Source organism: Opisthorchis viverrini, assembly GCF_000715545.1.
Source record: "Opisthorchis viverrini unplaced genomic scaffold opera_v5_399, whole genome shotgun sequence".
Classification (NCBI taxonomy): Eukaryota; Metazoa; Platyhelminthes; class Trematoda; order Opisthorchiida; family Opisthorchiidae; genus Opisthorchis; species Opisthorchis viverrini.
Genome location: NW_008752058.1, coordinates 252,908 through 275,297, shown reverse-complemented (window position 1 = coordinate 275,297; position 22,390 = coordinate 252,908). Strand labels below are relative to the sequence as shown.

The 22,390-nt window shown below is 44.1% G+C and overlaps 2 protein-coding genes across 2 annotated transcripts; both read left to right on the top strand.

The window, feature by feature from the left end:
• Window positions 1-14,507: 14,507 nt before the first annotated feature.
• Window positions 14,508-14,830, top strand: T265_15241 (hypothetical protein; the record flags this gene model as incomplete). Its single annotated transcript, XM_009177201.1, is given in 2 exon segments — window positions 14,508-14,712; window positions 14,718-14,830. Coding segments are annotated over 2 exon segments (318 nt in total), but the record flags the coding sequence as incomplete, so codon positions are not given.
• A 30-nt stretch (window positions 14,831-14,860) lies between these two features.
• On the top strand, window positions 14,861-15,729 carry T265_10732 (hypothetical protein; the record flags this gene model as incomplete). Its single annotated transcript, XM_009177192.1, is given in 3 exon segments — window positions 14,861-15,105; window positions 15,118-15,382; window positions 15,562-15,729. The coding sequence occupies 3 exon segments, from the start codon at window positions 14,861-14,863 to the stop codon at window positions 15,727-15,729; spliced, it is 678 nt and encodes a 225-aa protein (XP_009175456.1).
• Window positions 15,730-22,390: the final 6,661 nt, after the last annotated feature.

Genomic DNA, 22,390 nt, shown 5'->3' with positions numbered 1-22,390 from the left:
TCATCACTATCTACGTGGAGAAAACTTACTACTTTCTGGCTAATCAGTGGCAAAATAAACAGGGATAACCAACACACAATAGTCATTTTTTTCATCTACAGAACAGCAGAACTTTATTACGAAAGGTATAGTTGCTTTCTGTATCCACCCTGCTGACCCCGGATCCACCGGTAAGCACATCCATAGCTTTCAACGAGGCATTAAATTAGGTTCACCATTAAGATCTCCGGGTCTCGTCAGACAACAATTCTAAGATGCCAGTCTGCCCTTATTTGTCCTTGTTTTGTACCTGAATCCATATTGGACTTAATTTGTTCTTCAGTCAGCTCGGGAAACAGTGCTAGATCAAGAATTGACCTCAGAAATGTGCACACTGGAATTCCGGACCCCGGCGGACCAATAGCTAGTCGCAAAGGGGAAATTTTGGATGTATCGATCTGGGTCAGTGGAAAACTTGGAATACGTCCTGGATAGACTCACGTGATTGAACGGCTTGCGGCTAGTCAACCGGCAAAAATCAATTTCGTGTACTTTTCAAATTGAGTTTAATCATTGCTTGGTGATTCCCTGAACGGTCCGAGTACCTGAACAAGCCTACTTTCAAGTCGAGTAGAATACACCTGTGACTTGGACAGCGTCAAAAAATTACTACCAGTTTCCATCAAGCCAGCTAAATTCGTAGATGAAAAAAACGACGGTTTCCCGGTTATTCTGTTCAGCTTCTTTTGCAAAAATGTCCTCAGCTAGGTCACAAAATACACTATTCTCCAACCAATATATGTATGTGGAGGCAGACAGCAAGTTCCCAGAGTTTATACCCTGTTTTGGTTGGTTGATTTTTATTCTTCTAATGAAAGCATTTCGGTACCTTAGCAGGCCACCCAAATTCCTTCAAATTGAAGCAAGTGATTCGTAGCGTGCAGTCTATCACTCCAAACCAGGTTCTTGTACGAAACAATGCATAGCTGGGCTTTTCACGTCAAGGCCATTTCGTACAAGATATCTAAGATATGAAATAGGGATCAAAAAGCTAGCCAGCTGTTCTGTTGCTGAAAAAAGCATCTTTCGATCAGCTGAGCAACGATATGGAGGTGTTGGGGCTTGCATGCCCCACTCAATCATTTATCGTTCTACACGTTATTTTTCCAAGCTTGTCTTTTTGAGCCCATCGAAAAATTCATAGCCTCTCTCTACTGATTGAATCCAGCAGCAGTAGCTGATCGATCTGAAGCCTTTCGGATAAATTAATATCGATCGCACCCGGAGCAATCCCATAGGTTACATTTTATTTGGGATATCAGGGACAAGCTTGGCTCGGGTACTGTTAAACAGAGTGAGTGCCAAGGGGCCTACAAATCCTTGAAACAGTTTACCCACGATAACTGAAACTCGTTTCAGAACGTCTGATTCCACTACGTTGTGTTTTAACTAAGAAATTTCGACATGGTCCCATCTTGATTTTCACCGCACCAGTTTCCAGTTAACTGCGATGTTGCTTTTGATGACAGGTGATAGTTAGAAGGAGTAGTAAGAAATGGTACATTAGCTTAGGTGGAAAAAATTGGGTGAAGTGGGACACTGCAGCGGTTTTGAGCTACCCCATCCAAATTCGGAAGTCGCTAGTACTGCCTCATCGATGTTTAGCCGAGCGATGGCCCTGTGCACGGAAGAAGCCGATCGGACAGCGACCCAAAATGAAGTACAGAACAAGCTCCGGTGTAGTGAATATTAAACCAGTTTGATTGGGCATCAGTTGCGAAGGGCGCTGGTACCGGTAGCGAAACCCAACAGGGAATGGATCAGGGCCTCTGTTGTTCCATATATACCATGGACCTCGGAGGTCATTCAAAGAATTCTGAACACAGCCAACATAATGTTAGCCTTCTAGAGGGGAAACACTCTGTGCTCTGTACTGGTGAGATTGAAGGATCACCTCCCGACAAAGAGATCCAGAGACTGTGCCTTAAAAATTAAGTGTAACGACTGCACCAAGGTCCACATGGGACAGGCGGTCAGGGAACCAGACATCAGAATCGGAAAGCATAATAGTAGTAGCCGCCGAGAAATTCAGATGAATATCAAGCGTCACCGAAAGACTCGGCAATGGCGGAACACGCACTGGACACGGGACGCAAAACAGATTTAGAAAACATTACAAACGAGGGATTCAGCTGGGTCCCAGGTGAGTCTCTCGAAAGACCAAAGCTTCTCAGAAATCATTCGCAAATAAAAATACAAGTTATATTTATGAAAGAACTCTGATCACTATCCCATTTGTCTTTGGTAAAGTCTCCGGCTGGCTACTATCGATGAAAATGAACGTACTTCAAGGATATAGTCTATGGGACGCTTGCCCAGGGTGCCTGTTACACAAAGGGAGGTCACAGTTGAAAAAAGGCCATGATTCGACACTTTCGGTAAATCGGGCATTCACAGATAGGCTTCGTACCGGTGTCCTGAAACCTGAAGTGATGTTAATCGAACAAGTAGAGCAACAAGCATTCGAACAAGGGCAATCACCAGTTTCAAGCCTCAAGGACTTTTGCACCATTTCCCATGGAACTAACTGACACATGATCTACCGGTTCAAAGCACACTGAGTTCCAGTTGATTTCACATTTGTTCACATTACCAAAAATAGAAACCACTAAATCTAACTTGTACGCAGACAACAGCTTGTGATGCATCCAGCCAAAAACGAAGTCCGTGAATTTGTCGATCAGAAAAGTTAGCTAAGCATTTGTGAACCAATGTTTTGTGCGTCTCTCTTCTCTCTTGGAGGCCTGAAATTTGAGACACAGGTAAACTCAACGCGTTTAGGTAGCCAACACTGATTAGATCGGTCCAGATACTGTAATCTTTCCAGTAAGCAAACCTTTTGTGGGGAAAGGATTTTATCGAAGCAAACGATTCCCGCATTGGAATGCACTTTAATAGACAAACCCCTGGCCAATCAGCGGCGCAGACTTGCACAAAAGGGTGTGCTTTCTATGATCACTTTTTACGGCCAATCTGAATGACTGCTGTCAAATGGGCTTTTGTCTACAAACTATAGGACTAAGCTGCAGTTGGAATTCAGCAATTTGTTCAGCAATACAACTCGACGACTCTGTCTGGTTGAGTCGAAACCCTATTAAAGATACCTTTTCAAGGTATGGACGCTACGGAGTGTGTGTGAAACCCGTTTTTCTCAAAGAGATGGCATACATGCGGAGCAGACCAGTCGTCATAAACTTGTGGAAGTGAGGTGTCCCGATGCTCACCCAAAGGGCGATAACCTTTCCCCGGGCAAAGTAAAAAGTAAGAGGAGCTCAAAGAAAGTTCACTGGTAGGAGACTACTCTACGTCAAAATCGACAAATCCGAGAACAGATAAGATGGCCGAACAATGTGAGAACTTTTTTTTTGGGGGGGGGGGGGAGTCGTCTTAATTTGTGATGGAATGCTGCCCTGTGACTACTAGGTTATGGAGTGACACTTTTCAGTTCTGCCCTTCGGGCAAGGACCATGTATAAAATAGGCCATCATAGATTGGTCTAATCGTTTACATGGTCTCTCCGTGCTCAGTTTTTAGTCATGAAAAACTATTGGACTGATAACTAACTACAAGCAACTTTTCCACAAAAGATTGGCCATCCAGAACAAGTCACATCGTTGATAAGAAAGGCATGCTAATGGGACAAACACTAACACACATTGCGCTTCAAAAGTGAGAAAAAAGAAACTTACGCATTCTGAGCAGCATCTTTCCAACAAAGTCCTGCCCTCGACCGATTCGGCAGGGTTGGTAGCGGCAGCCTTCCGGGAAGAATCCAAATAAACTTTTGTTCATGGCTAAAATCGGGTAAACGGTTTTTTTTGTTTGTTTCAAATGTCCAAGACAGAGGCTTGTCCGTTACATTTGTTTATCGTTTGAACAAGAACGATGGATTCGTTGTCTCATAGGTGCTTAGACAAACGTCGCCGATTTTCACCGGGCCTTCGCTCTATACGCTGGACAAATTGAGCAGTTTTGGGTCTACGTATTGGTCGGTGCTCGAAAAATACATCTGAGATTGATTGCTGCGTTGTGTGCCAAATTTGGAATTCGAGTGAAAACATCTCGTTACTGGTCAAGACTAAACATCAGCACACTGCCATTGGTCAGTTCCACTACAAAGCACTGACGGTGTCGAATGAGTACGAAACACTGTTTAGCTTAGCGAAAAAATCGATGACCATCAGCAAATCCAGGGTGACCATTGTTCTCTACAGTTGTACTTGATGTATAAATTGGTGCAACTCAGTGAGCGAATTTGAATAGTTCTGCACTTAAAGGAACATGCATTTGGAAACAAATTAGGTTTTGCAAGAGACTCACCTGCAGCCCAGCTGAATCCCTCGTTTGTAATGTGCCAAGCCACTGAGTGTGCTTCACAAAGGTTGCCTCGTGTTTCAGTCACTACGATATTCGGGATATCGCGATGCATGTAGAGACGTAATACACTACTCATACGGTTGCTTAAAAACAACACAAGTGAGAGATTCAGCTGAATTCCAGGTGAGTCTCTCGCCAAACCAAATTTGTTTGCAAATGAGTGTATTTCGCTAACTTCGGGCAATTAGGCTTCAAGTGGGACATAAGGTTGACGGAAACTTGGGGACCGCGCCTACCTGATGAGCCGGGCGAAACCGGTCGTGGGCTGTCGATGAAACATACATCCTCATTTTCGAAGGCACGTTCAAAATCAAAATCGCTGAAAAACGCCACATCTCAGTTCGTCATAGATGAGTTATTCAGGAATTATTTCCATAGGCTTAGAATCGAAATCCCCGATCGAAATGCTGCACATTTATGAGAGCTACTCACGAGGACTTGTTTAGGGGTTAGCTACTTTTATTTTCTGGATATTATGTTTAAATTACCCCAATTTTCACGAACGAATCTACTCACGACGTTGCTGAATACCCTTTGAAAACCCACGACCAGTTTCGCCCTCCTTGGGGCTCATCAGGTAGGCAGAGTCCCCGAGTTTCCGTCAACCTTATGTTCTACTTGAACCCAAATTGGACTGTTTTCAAGAAATAAACTCATTTGCAGATCATTTTGGCTTTCAGGAGAGACTCAATTGAATCTCTCGTTTATGATATTCTACAACTGAATGTGCTACACACAGGCCGCCTAATAATTCAGTTGGCACGATATTCAAGATATCGCAGTATATTTTCATGAAGGAAACTACTCACAAGTTTTCTGAGAACTCTTCGACAGCCCAAGACCGGTTTCGCCCTTTTTGGGGCTCCCCCAATTTGTCAAGAGTGAACAAAACTCTCCACTTCACCGTTTGCGTCCAACTTTGAGGGTTCATTGCGAATACCAACCAGACATGAGGGTGTTGACTTGTCTTGTCCCGTACAAAGCCAAACCATGTACAAAATATCAGAGGGCTTTTACGAATTCAGACGGAATTTTAGTTTAAAGGTTCATCTCAAGAATGTGTTTGTATGCAAAGCGGTAGACAGTCTTTGCTGTGTCTTTAATTCCGTATTTTTCCTGAAACCTACTCATCACGTTCCGTCACTGTACCAGTGAAGATCGCTGGGTTAGCTGGCGCAAACCATACACGCTGAATAAATCAATCAGTAGGATAAATAATAGGGTGAGTAGCGATCATATGTCGCCGGGTGAATCACCAGCTCATACTATTGTGTAGGCACATTCAGAAAACACATATTTAATGGGCAGAGTTTAGTGATCTCGCGATTAATGTACGGAAACGAGACGAGGTTTGGGAAGAGGTCAAATTCAAAACTTCATTATTCTATGGAGACCATTCTGCAGGTTACTTCTTTTCCCTGCATAGTAAGATCTTGTACGTGGTTATGGTTGTTTTTTCTCTGTGAATATTGTTTACCAAGTTACCCTGGAGTAAAGACCGATGTGAAATAAGTCCGGTGGGAATGCAACTTCTAACAATCACCAACTACTTACGACTAAGTGACAATTGTTCAACGAGTTTTAGCCGTCCGTTGAGCTATCCGCCCGGGGAGTACTGATTAGTACTGGTTAGCCATTCGACAGAACTACAGAGACTGATGGCCAAGGCAATAAAAATCGTCAGGCATCCCACTGTCGATAGCATTGAAGGCGTATAACTGACTAGCTTGTGGAGGGCGGTTATGTATCAGTCGGACTGACAAATAATCGTGTGCGGTTGACAGCAAGAAGAGTCATCAACAGAAGTAGCTTACGTCTGAAGGTCACTCAACCTCATAAAGGAAACTACTCAAAAGGTTGCTGAAAACTGTTTGACAGCCCATGACCGGTTTTTCCCCTTCTTGGGGCTCATCAAGTAAGCGCAGTCCCCGAGTTTCCATCAACCTTATGTTCAGCAAACTTTTGAGTAGTTTCCTTTATGAAAATATACTGCGATATCTCGAATATCAAACCAACTGAATCACGAGGCGGACTGTATGCAGCACATTCAGTTGTAGAATATCATACACGAGAGATTCTGTTGATTTGCAAATGAGGATTTATTTGATCATTTGTCATTCAGGAAGAGGTTTTGACAACCTCAAGAAATGACTTGTCAGATTTTAATTGAATCTCCGAAGACTCAGGTTCGAAAATTGATGAAAGCTCTGTGGAAGAGGCAAATTTCCGAACGTACTTGGCCTCGGAAATCTGTCCAACGGTTCACTGCGCAATCCTGTATCACCTGTTCGGATAATTGGCGAGTTTTTACCAGCTCATTGTGGCAACAGATGGTGATGTCTCAGCGGTGGTTTTGATACCTTCACAGAGTTTCGGAAATAAATCCAATCTTGCTTCCTTATGAAAAACCGTCAATATGGTGAAATTGACGAGCGACACGTTTGACTTGGTAGAGTGGTATGAGGTTTTTTGGGCGAATAGAGCGCCGCTTCTAGTGGGTGCTGACAGACATCTGCATTTGAGTTCTGCTGAAAATTCGCTCGCGCTTTCCATTCCTATTCCGCGAATTACCATTTTAGGACCAGAGCTAGCTGATGTTTTTCAGAGTACGACTGAAAGCTGATTTCCAAATCCTGCAAGTGGTTTTGCAGAGAAAATGACGCTTGATATTACCCTGCATACGCTAGTTCTATCAAGTGCGCCCAAATTTGCGTTGTGAAACCTCAAATTTTACCCCTCATCCGGAACTATTACTGTGATAAACGTGTGTCATGGTAAAAAAAATTAGGATCACCATGCTGAAAGCTACACCACGACTCGCCAATCGCAGACCGTCCCAAGAGTTCTGGCATAAAACAACCCAATGCAAATTCAGCTGAAGCACCGTTTAAGTACGCAGCATGAGTGTATCACTCAACCTCATCTACCTTTCCCTCTCTTGCCAAATAGATATTCGTAACACTTACAAGCGCACACACAGACCAATGAAATCTACCAGACGCAGCCGAGGTGAATCAAGCACCTTGAACTTGACCAAAAGCAACTTCAAATACCCAAAACCCGTCAACCTTAAGATTTAGACTAATTGACAACAACTTTCACCGATTTCCGACACTGGTCTAGTGTGGTGCTTTCATCCTGTAAGTGAAGCCAATCTATGCTGAAAAGCCGAGAAGCACTGTACAGCTGCTGTTTCATCCTTATTGGGAATCATCAGCAGTGCGCATCTCACGAAACTCCGAAGAGTCTCGAACCCGCGACCTCCCGGCTAGTAGTTTGAACACTTAATCGTTCGGCCACGAGTGGCTGATCAGCAGTGTGATTAACTCGCACTTAGACAGGATATAGCGCCGCTCATCCTTCAATCACGGGATCCACATCACGTGGTCACACATGTTGACTGGCTCCTCGAGCAACGACTTCTCAGATAGAAGTTTTACTCATCGGGTGAAGTTTATTCTTCCACTGAGCTACTTATATATTGTTGTAGTGAGGAGACTTGCTGATGATTCCCAATAAGGATGAAACAGCTGTACAGTGCTTCTCGGCTTTTCAACATAGATTGGCTTCACTTACAGGATGAAATCACCACAAAAATCCCAAATCTCCTCACTACCAACACTGGTCTAGTGTCTTAATCTGAACGGGTCTTGTTGATTGGTTATCCGTCTACCTTAAAACTTGGTGACCAACCCATTTAGCTTAATGAAGCTTTTTTTCAAAAGCGAAACTACCAAGCCATCCCGACACAGCGAGTTTCTTGTTTTTCCATCGAGGCTCTCAGCTTCCGCCGAGGAGGGGAGGGGTGATATCACCTCGAATCGCATGGTTCGAATCCGGGTATGGCTGTGAATACACACCGCCGAAATCGAGTCCAGTGACCAGAATGATTTCGTGAGGATAGAGAAAGTGCTATTCAAAGGACACTGATGTAAATACAATGCATGCAGATCTCAAAGTTACAAAACAATTTTTGTACGATTAGACACTCACTGCAGTCGTATTCCTTCAATGATCGGAATGGCGTCACAAGACATAAAAAGGCAAGCCATGTTGAAATGATCCAGAGAAAGCGCATGTTCATCTAGCCTGATACCACCGACCCCTATTTTACAAAAGTCCCCTAATATATAACGCCTACGGAACTCTGTCTGCATTTGTTTAATGTCATACCGGCTAAGTATCGTTAGGACTGTGCTCTGTTTGTCGGGCTCGCGATGAATCGGATCTCACGCGGCGGCAAGAAAAACTGTGTTACATTTTGTTCTCCGTTTGCCTCTTTGAAGTCGTAGAAAAAAAAGCTTTTTTCAAGTAAACATGTGTGTAAAAACAAAATGTTGACAAAGAGACACTGTATCTTTTTGGGCAGTCCTTTGAAATATGTGTGCGCACAATGTCGGTGAAGTCAAGCTGAATTTCAGACTGTACACCTTTATAGAACATCACAATTCGTATTTCAGTTGTCGAACAACCTCATCAATGTGTTGTTGAAAGTGATTCTCGGGTCGTTTTTTTCGTCAAGAACTCCAGTTCGAAGACACAAAAAGCACGTATATCGGGTGAAAAGTTTAAACCCGTCGAGATGGGAGGAAAGAGTCTCTGTGACCTCCAGATATCTGTCGTATCACATAAATCACGGGGACTTCAGAACGTTCAAAGATTAGGTTTTCCATGAAACGCCAGGAAATTTCCGATTAGACTGCTTTTTTTCTCTGGCGCCGTCGTTCTTCTTGCTGCGCTTTCATTACCCGTGACAGTAATCTTTTTGCGGGGTTTTCGACACTGCGTAGATCCGTTCTTGATCAGCTGGTACTTCATCAGTTCGTAAGTCAAATGCAACTCAGAAAACTTCACTTTTCGGGTCAAGGAAGTAGTTCCGATAGCTGAACAAAGTGACCGCGGCTATCGATTATCAGTTACAATAGACTTAAGAAACCAGTTAGCTATCACACTGGATCACACTGCATAAGCAGCCACATGCTCTCATTTGCATAAAAAGTTCGGTTTTGACGGTCCTAAACCATATCACTTTTAACTTAAACTCTCCCGGAACTCGCCGACAAATTCTTTTAACCGACATTCAACACTGATCTAATGTGCTAATTTCAGAAGACACCTCTTTGATTGGTTCTCTATCTGCGTCAAAACTCGGCCAACTTGTCAACCTACTCGCTCGACCCGACAGGGATAATCAAGCTGTTTGAAGTGCATTCACACCGATCGGACAATCGACTGGTCGTCAGGAAATGCCACACAGGATCAACACGTTGAAGTACCACATTGGGGTTTGACCTTGGAAAGTGATAGTGCAAATTTCATGTCTACATCCCCATCGGATGAACTGTCCTCCCCACATCCTGGCACGGCAGTCGAGATGTTGGTGGATTTTCGTCCTTCAACAGAGGCCCATCTATGCTGAAAAGTTTGGAAGTAATTCATTACTGTTTAATCCTCATTGAGAACCATCAGTAATGGGCATCTAACGAAACTCCAAGGAACCGCAACCTCACCACCTCCCGGCTTGTTGACAAGTCGTCCACGAGCGGCCCAATCACCAGCGTGATTCACTCGCACATAGACAGAACATAGCGCCTGTCGGTAGCCACATCGCCTGACCACATGTGCTGACTTACTACTCGAGTGAGGACTTTTTATATTTTAGATTCATTTATCCACTGGATTTTATGGTTCCTCTGACTTCTTCTGAGCGCTAGTGGTGGACCCTATATAGTGCGCATTCAGACTGATCACCGATAATGTGTGCGCTCAAATTTGCAATCGATCGAAATCGCGGAGTCACCAGGGTATGATACAGTCATGGAGTACATATTTCGCTTCTTATTTTTTAGTGCTTTTTACGTTCATCTAGTAGTTAGTTTGCTATCCGATGTCAGTTATAAGTACAGAGCAAGGCAGATGCACACATTTTGTTCAGCTCAAAACTCGTATTTCAACAAGACCCCGAAACGAGCCAGATTAATAATTAGAGACATTACCAAACATAGCCCAGTCGCGCCCTCAATGGCGCTCATGCATCCAAACTATTACCTTCAAAGCATAGCTCCCTTCCCAATCCCCCTATTTAGCAGTACACCTACAGAACTGCATTTACACACTAATTTATCAGTTTTAACCTCCAATGCGCAGCTACCTACCCCACCTCCCGAATCATCGGTGAACGAAACCGTGGCAGCTATAACCACTGTAGGTCAAGTGCGCCGTTATTACAGCTGATGATGATGATGATGATGATGATGATGAGATGATGACACTTACCTTTCGACAGCACACTGTTTGTCTCTATCATTACACGTGATGAATATTACTAAGTTGAGTTTAACTAAACTGTTCAATCTAAGCGCAGTTAATTACACTATAGTGTGTGATTCATATGCTGTAAAGCAGCTAGCCTGCCGATGAAGTCCTTACAGTGTCGTCTCTGTTGCAACTTCATATATATTTAAAATTGCCTCCAATCTTGAATGACTGCCTTCCCAGTTAACAATTCAAATGGACCGCCCCTTTTTTGGACTGGTGGAATTGAACCCTATTTCAGTTTTGCGAAACATCCATATTTTCCGTTTTCCTTACCGCGCAAATCGTTTTTACCGCTTTGATTATACTATTTTTGTACCAAAACCTTGGGCAGCTATATATTGTTTTAATTCATGAGTTTGAGACGCGGTTTCGGTCACGCGTTGACTGTTGATCCATTTCAGGTTTGCTTGCCTTTTGGAGTACCTCACCGTTTGTCGAAAATCGTTGAGGTTTGTAATTTTGTATTCCGTGTAACTACTTTCATTTTCATAGTACGGCGCATTTGGGTAGCCATTCGTTCGGAGTTTTGCCGGTTTGGTTGCTAACCTTGGTGCTCGTTGCTTAAGAATTCGAAACGGTCGTCACAGTCTCATCAGGCTAATCCCCACTCAACGGGAGTGAACTATGCCCGACAATTCTGCACAGCTGTACTGGAGAGACCGCGACGTTTTTTTGTGGATTTCAATATTTACTTGGGAAATGGAGCACTAGTTTACTTCTCGCACACGAACAAATGCGTGGCGAAACTGATTGTAAAGATGAATGTGCCTGATTTTCTGGTCCAATCGAATAGCGACTCAGAATTTCCCTTTTACCTTGACAACAGGTAGACTGTCTGCATCCCTTCCTGTCACCGGCATTCTCCACGTCAGTCATTTTTCATTAAATGACAATATTTGATCGAATTTGTATAGTTAACATTCATCGATAATTCCAGCATGGGTTACTGATGAATCTGATGCACTGGATGGGTCTGGATTATGATATCCTATCGGAAGTTATTAATTATTAGTTATTCTGTGCACTATCGAATCATCGCATTTGAACGCCATTTTCCAGAAAATTAACAAATGATACAAAAATGAATAAAAAAGATGGAGATCGAAGAACCCAAAGTATGCGCAGTAGTATGGCCTTTAGTTGTGTTTCAGTGGCACAGTCTGTTCGAATGAGTTGTGCTGACAAGAATGCTCGAATTTACAACAATGAATCGCTTTTCTGTCCCGCCCCATTCTGAATAAATCTTGTCTAAATTGAGCGCCATTCTATTTGGCGCCACACAACTGGATAAAATTCAGTACAAATCAGTTGCTCTCCGCAGTGATTTTTCCCGCCTGAGAAGGGCGATAATCAGCTATTGGTTGGGTGTGAACAACCGTGAGCTCAGTACTTGAACATTTCTAGAACATAATTTATTCTTGACTACTCATCCAAAATAAGTAGCATAATTGTTAAATTTATTCTGAGGAAAACAAAACTAAACCGAGCATTTCGACAAAAACACTCATTTGCAAATCACTCTGGTTTTCACGGAAGACAATTGAATGTCTCCTTTATGATATTCTTTAACTCAATGTGCCGCACGAAGGGTACTTCATGCTTCAGTTATTACGCATTCCAAATACCGCAGTATATTTTCTTAAAGGAAACTACTCACAAGGTTGCTGAAGGCTCCTTGACAGCCCATGACCGGTTTCGCCCTTCTTTATGTCCAGAAGATGGGTGCGGTTCCCGAGTTTCCATCAACTTTATGTTCGTGTGATGCCTAAGAGTTTTTAGCAAACTTGTGAGTGGTTTCATTTATGAGCTTAGCATCTTTGAGTGCATACTAACGAAAGGAGCCACACCAAAGGAGCATCAACCGTTGCCTCCTGATTATGTCACCTCAAGCGATGGTGCTATCAAGTCGGGCACTGCGTTTCGGTGTTTTTTTCAAATAGCTCTCTGACTGGGAATAACTCATTGCAATGAAAATAATGCCACGGCATTTGTGTAGCGCCACTCACTACGGGGTAGGTACTACGATGGTGCATGCGACATCTCACCGGATAACTGTTGCCTAAGCTGAGATACTCCCGCGTAACGAATCACTGGGCGCAATTTATCTTGCAACCGGACTTGCCAAAGACTTTCTTGTCCGCGACCGCTTTCCCTGACGCAGGGTAATGGCCAGGCACTTCTTGACGTCCGTATGCTTGCCATGTTTTACGTTGTCTCCCACCAGCACCTTTGAGGGGTATCTGTGGTTACTACCAAATTTAGTGCTTTTTGTAAGAAACTGCGGGGGATTTATTTTTGTGGAAAACTGACTCACGAAAGCTGAAAGCCCTGCAACTGACCGCACCTGATTGTGGCCTTCTTTCAGCTCATCGGATAGGTCCTCGAGTTTCCGTTTACCTCATGTCCCTTTGAGCAGAAAATTGAAGCTGACTGGCCAAACACCCTTTTCGCAAGCTGGGTTGGCGACGGACTTATCAAAATCGCTCATCCAATGTTTTTGTCTATGTTACCCATTGGGGGTGCCCTTTCGAATGGTAATGAAACACACACACAAGCACCACAGGGCTCTTAGCGAACTGATCAGCCGCCATAAGATTAGCAACCAGGAAGCTTGCTTGAACAGCCACACTTAACAACCACGCATTATGGAGAGCTGCATATGCTTGTCCATTTCTAGACAATGCTCCCCCCCCCCCACAAAAAACATCTGTTACAAGTGTTTCGCAATTTTTTTGATTTAGTCAGGCAATCAGTACAAATGCGCTGTTCCATCACGTGGTGAACCTGTGTTTGTGGTACGCTGACTGCGTATCGTTGTCATAATTTCGTAAGGCTGTAACCAAGATGATTAATTCACGCTTCCTAACACTAGGGACAGGATCTCATGGCTTTTTCGGAAAACCACCACGCACATCAATATAATCTCACAGAATGTCACCACAAAAAGTTCGCCTTTGGTTCAGATTCGTCATTCCCCATCTACCTACTGTCAATTCTAAAGAGCTCTGAGAGAATTTTGCAAAACTCTCCACTGATTCGGCAGGTCAACGACGTCGAAGTATCTCACGAAGTAATTTCTTCAGGAACAAGGTCAAGCGGTCCTCTTTTAGGATGTACTCGGCCGTTCTTAGGATTTTTATTCAATTGTCAAGGAAAAAGGAGTACACAAGTACATAATAAATAAATAGAAAAAGCCTAAAGACAAGAAAAATAAAGTTACTTCATATATTTTGTCTTGATGCCTATGTGAGCTTTACTCTCAAAAATCCAAAAAGCGCATAAACAAAACGAAACTTTTAGGGACGAAAGCTCACATTTTTCAAAAAATTGCCACTTTGACGGAAATCCAGTTCAAATGTTACCAGGCCTGTGCAATGTCGGACTTTTAAATTCATAAATTGTCAAATCACTTAGCAAAATTGTGATTGAAGGATTTTTGATGTTATGTCTTTGCAGATGCACAGTTACTGGCACTGTTGATTAGCCCCCTCCCTTCAACTACCAGTCGAGAAGCTTAAAAGTCCGATCATTCGGAGATTTGTGTGATGAGCACCGCTTGTTTTCCTCGGATCGGGCTGAAACGACATTCTTCTGCTGATTTACCCTAAAAAGAAACGGAAACTTTATTGGTGACTAACCCGTCGTCATTCATCAACAATGCTGAATACTATATTTACCACCGACTGTGTGCTGCAGTAGAGTTTTTTCAGCGGGCTTGTGCAAAAATACACTCATTTGCAAACCAATTTGATTTTGTGAGATACTCACTCAGAACCCAGCTGAATCTCGTTTGTGAAGAAAGACCTGCCGCATCTGGTGGTTCATTGTGGCCCTTGCGCTACACAACTTTGCAATCGATCTTCAACTTTTATCGCCAGTTATTAGTGCTGGATTCATCCACCCCGGATCTCCTCCAACTATTCCACCTTAAGATAAGTTCTGCTTGGGTGACAACTTTCGCCGCTGAGCTGCAGACACGTTAGAATGCATCCAAATATTCCGTTTTGGTGATCAAAAACGTGTCCTTCTCCACTCATTGGATGGTGAAGCCCGGGACATAGTGAGGGATGAACAAACCCTGAATGATAGAGTCACATGATATGTTTTTGAAAGACTTCACGCATGTATGAATGAACAGATTCACCAAGTCAAACATCAATATCGGTTCCAGTCGCGAACCAAACTACCGAGCAAAAGACTGTCGATTTTTGTCCGAGGACTGCGGCGAATGACTGAAAACGTGCTTTCTGGTTTACACGATGAGCCACGGAAGAAAATATCCTTGAGCAAACCATCGTCGGCCTCCGCGCCCCTCAACTCCGTGAGCGACTCTTGGATAGTCTTCCTCACTCGTTTTCAGCTGCACACTAAGTAGCACACCAGGTGGAAGTCATCATGGCAGCTCTGGGAGCCGAACACGGTGCACTTCGCCTCCGTCCATATCCAACAACAACACGATAGACAGATGAAACCAAATCGAGGACAACCATACCTCCCCGTGCGACTGCGTCCCAACCAATCTTGCTTTCACTTCCTGCTGCAGCGCCCAGCCCCTACCAGGCCTCTGAAATGGCCCACACGAGCCATGAGCATCCATACTTCTAGCACTTCGGAAAACGCGCCCAGACGTGCGGACACAGCGGACCATGTTAAATAAGTCACTTCCGGTGTGCCCTGTTTGCAGTGTTGACTTTCGAGTACACACCGACCACCCCTGACAGTCGACGGGCATAACTGGGAAAATGAGCAGGGAACATGGGCGGCTTGTTGCCTGAGAAGTTGCGTTTTCTCTAAGAAAGTGTCCTTTCAGACTCACGGCTCTAACAGTGTACCCGTCCATTCTGGGAGTTGGCTAACGCTGCCTCGACTTTTAACTACAACGAAACTGTCGGCGAAGGCAGAACTGGGGAGTATTTTAAGCATGCCGAAGCGTTGACTAGGAACGATTCAGATGTTGGTCGGACGAAACACGTGCGACGTCCCATCGACACTTGATATGCACGGGTCATCCTCTTAACACCAGGACATATCCCGATTAATTACCAGCACCGGTTAAATCACATGCTTGATGACATGCTTAACAGAAACATAATCAAACCTTCCGCGCCATCATTTATCCTGCCAGTAGTTTTGGTGAAGAAACACGACGGTTCTTTACAGTGGCAAGCTGAATGCGATCACCCGGAAAGGCTGTTCCGACTACCACGGACTGATGATGCCCTCGACGCCTTAGGAGGTGCAAGTTGGTTCAACACACTAAATTAAGCCTGCGGCTACTAGCAAGTAGAAATGCAGCTCGTGACCAATGCAAGACAGCTTTTGCGATTCCATCGAGCTTTTATGAGTTCCAAACCATGTCGTTTGGATTGACCGACGGCCCGGTCAAATTCCAGCGCCTCGTGTACACAGCTCTGCGTGGATTGGTTCCAGATAAGTGCCTAGTATATCTGGATGACATCGCCGTACATGCTAGAACAGTCTCGAGCACAAGGCTAGCCTAAGACCTGTTTTGGACCGATTCAGACAACTCAGACCAAAGCTGAAGCCGTCGAATTGTGCGTTTTTCTAACGGAAAGTGAGCTACTACGGGCATGCAATCTCAGCCAACGGAATCCGATGTGATCCCGCTAAGATGGAAAAAATTAAGCCATGGCCAACTAAAAATGCTTTTTCCCGTCAATCAATCGGCGATCATGACTATGTTTGATCAAGCTCAGTTTCTTACACCTCACCGACGGCGCCACATGCACCAGAATTCTAGGTGGGGACCATGGCCTAATCTTTGGTTCCCGAGTTAAACGTGAACGGCTGTTCCAAGACCAATACCGGCCATCCAGTGACGAAATCGCGGGTTCAAGCTATCCGACGTGCTGCTTTAGGCTCTTCGATCCCAACTGTTTATGACTGATGGTGTCCTTTCCTATCAAAAAGACCCCACTTCTTTTTTTCCTGTTGTGGTTCCAACTAGTGCAGTCGAAACAGTTTTGAAGCTTCATGATGAATCAGGTAATGCAGGACAGAACAAACTGGAACGGTCAGCACGCCACCGCTGTTGGTGGTCATGCATAAGGCGTGAGGTTGTACTGTTCTGTCAATTGTGCACGGTGGGATTTAAAGAAAGATTGCAGACCAAGTGCTCTGGTACCATTGCCAACAGAAAGCCGGCTTTCCAAACAAATTGATTGGTGTGGATATTATCGAGCCGTTATCTCAATCGACGTCCCCTAAAAGCTAGTAAATAAACTCACTGTAATAATACCTTGATGATGGTTGTTCATTTTACAAAGTGGTGTAAGGCCATCTCAACTCCAATACTCGATGCCTGAACAGTGGCCAAAGCTCTCTTCACCGAACTGATCGCGCGCCGATGTACCCTAGCAACTACATTCTGACTAAGGTTCCAACTTCGAAAGGATCTTGTTCAAGAAACCGTGTCACATATTGCATATCGAGAAGACTCGCACTGCAGCGCATCACCCTGAAGGCAGTGACATGGTGGAGCGCACAAATCAAACTCTGAAAGGTCTTTTAAAAGCTTTCACTAACCACAAAATGTTTGAGCAGTGGAATGTTGCACCGCTGCGCTTTCCATTGGCTTACCGTGCTAATATCCAGACGTCTATTGGACAAGCCCTACGCTTTGTGGCAACGGGCCGTGAGATGGGAAATTCTTCCGATACGCTCTTAACTACCCCGACCCTGAAGCCTTGTATTCTTTGGTGTTCGTGCGACGCACACAGGCAGGTCTTGTTTTCGGCCATAAGCTGGCCCGCTATTAAGGGACACCAAAGGATGCACTAGGACAGAACTGCACAGGGTACGTTGCTCAACCCTGGTGACAGGGGTTGTTTGTGTGAACCTGCTCCACCCGGCGGTATGCCGGCTAATTTTCATAGGGCACGGAGGGGACCGTATACGATATGGCAAGCCCTTACTTACGTAACCTACCGCCTTGTTTATCCTGGTAAGCCGAGCTGGTCAACCGTACTGCATGTCAACCACCTCAAGTAGGCAGTGCAATGGGCGGCGCCTTCCTGGAAGGGTGGCCTGTATATTGTGCCCAAGGATGTCAAAGTGTGCGCCATCGTTAGTTACATTATATTTTGTCTACTTTCAGAGGTGGCGGCGCTAGTGAGGTTAGAACATGAAATCACTCCTGGATACCATACCTAGATGACCGATAGCCCTCCCAATGCCTAACACCCTTTGCATGTTTGAATGTTTGTACCGTCGTATTCTGCTGCAATCACACTTCTGCCTCACGTGTTCTGTGACTGGGAGAATAAATTGATAAACGTATGTTCATGTGAAACCTACCAACTTACTGATGCATTCAACTAACGCATTGCTTTCTCCCGTTTTTAGCCCCCCTGGCTGCTATCCTCAGCACATCCACACAGTGAGTTTGGATTATTTCATGCACACGGATACACTGCAAAACTACTGTTTAAAACACAACTCGTACGCAAATTAGAGTATTTATTGGATCCTTTTAACCTCGGTTGCAGTGGATTACGGTGACTGGATGGATGTACCCACCTGTTAAGCCCCATGAGAAGCGGATTCGGTCATGGGATGATGAACTAACTCACCCTATGAGTAGTGTGATAGGTAAATGAACATAGTGCTTTCACAAACCTCTGATATGGCTGATGAGCTCACGGGTGCTATAGATCAATTTCGTTGGAAGGCAGTAGCTATATATGTACAGGTGCGCGTCTAAGAACGGGATAGGTGGGTACCGAATCTTTTCAGGTAAACCTGGGGTCCTCTGACGAGTCCACCCTACATATTCAGAATCGGCCAACATCCCTTTGACTACATCTCACTACTCTGCACTACTCTGCATAGTTCAAGCCAATGAATGTGGGTCACCGAAACTCAGCCTATTACCTGAGGCTCAGTACGTTTTAACTAATACCTTTAATGCTGATGGGTTCTACCATTTAGGTTAGCTGTCTAACAAGAGGATTTTCTACCAGTACGACTAATTTTAGCGGAACAACTCTACAGCGAGACGCCAACCTGAAACTTGTTCACTACAGGAAACTTCATGGCTTTCCTAAAGTGTGGGGACCACTTGTTTCCAAATCTCTAGAAGGGGCCCTTCGCCACCTCAGCACTCCTATATGATCCATATGTTTGTGCTTTTCTAGTCCTTCTTCCAAGTAAGTTACTATGGGCCTTCTGTTCCAGGGGTCCTAGTTGAGATATGGAGGTCTAAACTGGAAATGGAAAAATCTGAATTGTACATGTCATTGACCCATCATCAGAACCAAAACTGCCCTATTGCCTTTATCCTTCTGAACTCTAACCAGAGAGATACGACTCCACGCGTTTTCATGCGCCTCAGGTTTAGGCTATAGGGCCGCCGTTTCGCGTAAAATTTTGTCACCCGAAAAATCAGTCCACTCTTCTTCTCCCATCAGTACGTCTAGTGCTAACCAAGGTTAAAACTGATAGCCGTCATTTTGTCTACTGAACAAATGACGCATATTTCGCTAGAGTTGAATTGACCTAATATTCTCGTTCTCTGGTAAAAAAGGATTCCACCGTAGGCTCATACCTTGTCTAAAACTTACTGCACCTTCCTTGCTAACCGCAAAGACTTTTTTATAAAACACTTTCCGCGTCTCTGTAGCCCGATTAATCCGATTTCGCCTCTGTGTGTTTTCATGAAAGAAATGTCCAACCAGCCTTAAGGTCCACACTTTTGCAATGTTTCGAGGATACCTGGTCGGCTCCTCGCTCAAAAACAAGAATACAAGTTACAGCTAAAGAAGCCTACCGCGTGATCAAAGTCGTCGTGCTCGAACGCACTGCGGAGATTTTACTTTATCACTGTTCTTCATGGATCAAGTTGGTGAGTATTCTAGCTTCCCTTCGTAGACATGAAGATTATTTCTTCATCACGACACACGCAAAAACGAGATCTGTGCATTCAAGCTTGCCGCAGATGGAAGAGTTCTTCAGATGTGGTGCACTTATCTGTGTTGGTGGAAGCCCTTGGTACCTTTGGGTATAAATTCCACCACTCTTGCAAAGAGGCGCTGTATTAAGTATTAGTTCATTCGCGGACATTGTCAGCAGTGGAAAAAATTAAAATCATCATATTTGCTCGCGTCAAGTAGAAAGGAGAGTTTGGATACCTTACGAGATCTCCCTGGCACAAAATATTTCATGAGAACGCCCAAACGGTCGTGCGCGGTCAGCGAAATCGCCACGTGGCTGTCAGCACTATTGCTGGAGGCCAAAATTAACCCGCTCATCCGTAAGCTTCGATGATTTTGTACATTTGCCATTGCGGTGGTGACCAACAGCTTTGTTAATCTCAGTCGCATGTCTCCATCTGAAGCCATTCTGGCCTAAATTCTAAGGAAATTCATGTGGGCATTTGTGATTAATGTGTGTGTTATCACTGCAATCTCAAAATTTATGCAGTCCCTTGTGTTTACTTCTCGTTGCGTTTTCACTGCACATTCACAAATACAGTCTAGTTGGCCGGAGAAACTGCCTCGGTCATATTTGCCTGTTACTTTGTTCTCAGTATTGACCCGCCCAGTTACCCTCTGCTATGTAGGCTCTGTATATTTTTGCATCCTCATCCGTTTGCAAATATAATTAATCGCAAGGTTTGTCTTCAATTTTGCTCGCTCTTTTTCGTTTAAATCCTTATTCAGATTCGTTTACTAAATGTATCCTGCACATAGTATCAACGGCATCCGTACAAAATGCCCCACGGTAAAACTCAGAAAAAATTTCTTTATTAAATTTTATATGGCTCCCAAATATAATTAATCGCAAGGTTTGTCTTCAATTTTGCTCGCTCTTTTTCGTTTAAATCCTTATTCAGATTCGTTTACTAAATGTATCCTGCACATAGTATCAACGGCATCCGTACAAAATGCCCCACGGTAAAACTCAGAAAAAATTTCTTTATTAAATTTTAATATGGCTCCAAATAAAAGTCTAGGCAAACCTCCATCTTGGCGTTACGTGAAAAAGGGATGTGTGGATTCACAGACGAAACTGAAGTTGCCCTTCAGTTCAATAACGAAAGCAGAATACCTGACCGTAACGTCCCGAGAAGTGCGGTATTGTTCAACAGGGAAGATGAAAAAGAGAAGTAGACCAAGTTTAGGGGGGAACTGGAGGCCATTCACAAATTGACTAGTGACGAGGTGATAAAGTGCATGCGAAGATATATTTTGCATTTATTGTTGTCCCTTCTTTATAGATTCATGAAGGTTAAGTGTGAGGTATATGCTATGGGAAATAACTTTAAGAGAGAGGCACGAGCTGATTATGTGTTACCTGGTGCTGATCCCCCGGGTAACGTGTTCTCCGGTCCTCCGTGGTTGCGGTCAGGATTGCGCGGTGTATTCGGATTTTGAACACCCTTGCGTCCCAACACATCGTACCGAGTGTGATTTCCTGGGTGGTCAGGCAGGCTTACTCAACAACAGATATTAAACAGATGACCTCCACAATGCGTACGTTCTACGTCCAGACAGTCTAGTTTGGTTGAAACACCTAGCGGGGTGCAACCGTTTAAACTCGGTGCAACTCTGCGGGGGGTCAGGATGCCTCAAAATCATGGACTTATGAATTCATCAAATTGTACAGTATCGTGGCTTCAGGGTGCACCAGTTGGCATCACGAAAGTGATAGGATTTTCGTTTCAGATTCTAATAAGAAAAAGACCACTACGATACGAGCCATGAGGCTGTCCAAGCCCTCATATCAACTTTGAGTTTTACCTGAAGTTGAAAACATAAAAACGTTCACGCCCTACCCCAGATTGAACGTGCGTGTGACTAGGGAAGGTTCGGGGCACACTGACTTATTCCTCCTGTCAAGCAGATTCTAACCGTGGGCCGACATGCGACTACACCTGTGGCAATGTCTTGCAACTAACGGACAGTATACAGTTACCGACCGCTAATGTTTCAGCCGCTCACCTCCAAATAAACTGCTCCACGGACTTTGCATAGCCGGGAAGAGAGTGCCATAAATCATTTATCTTCGGCTGCTTGCGGAATAAATGTGAATAAGGAAGCCGAGCAGTGGTCAGCTTCGTGTTCCACTTAACCGTAGAATAAATCTTTTTAACTGGAGAGGCTTAACACTCTCGTTTAAGCGGCATTCACGGTGTAAGTGCAGCATCTTTGAAACTGGGTGAAGATTATGGCCTTTATTAAATTGTTACAAATTAATAGATAAGTTGGACGAAGAGCTTTTTCACTCACAGCCTTCTTTCCCTTATTGTGGGGCAGCCTCTTGTTAAACCCATAACTAGCCAAGCGATTGACAGTTATAAGAATATGACAAAACGTGTAGGACATTATGCTTTGTCGGAAACCAGCTGGAACGCAGCAAAAGTTGGTCTGCCATTTACCAGAGAGCCACCTATGACAAAAAACTATAAGTTTGCCCGCACATCAGGCTCTCACTTATTACATTTCTGTCAAATTTGCTGTTTGATAGTGGCGTTTTTTAAGTGTGGGGACCCTTTTGTACTTTCTATACCTAGGATGAATGTGTTAAGTTAGAGACCAACCCTTCAAATATCGATGAGTCCAAACGAACGAGAAATTGCTGACTGACAATCACTGATTTTTGTATTTCAAGAAATCACATAATTTTATCCGGACAG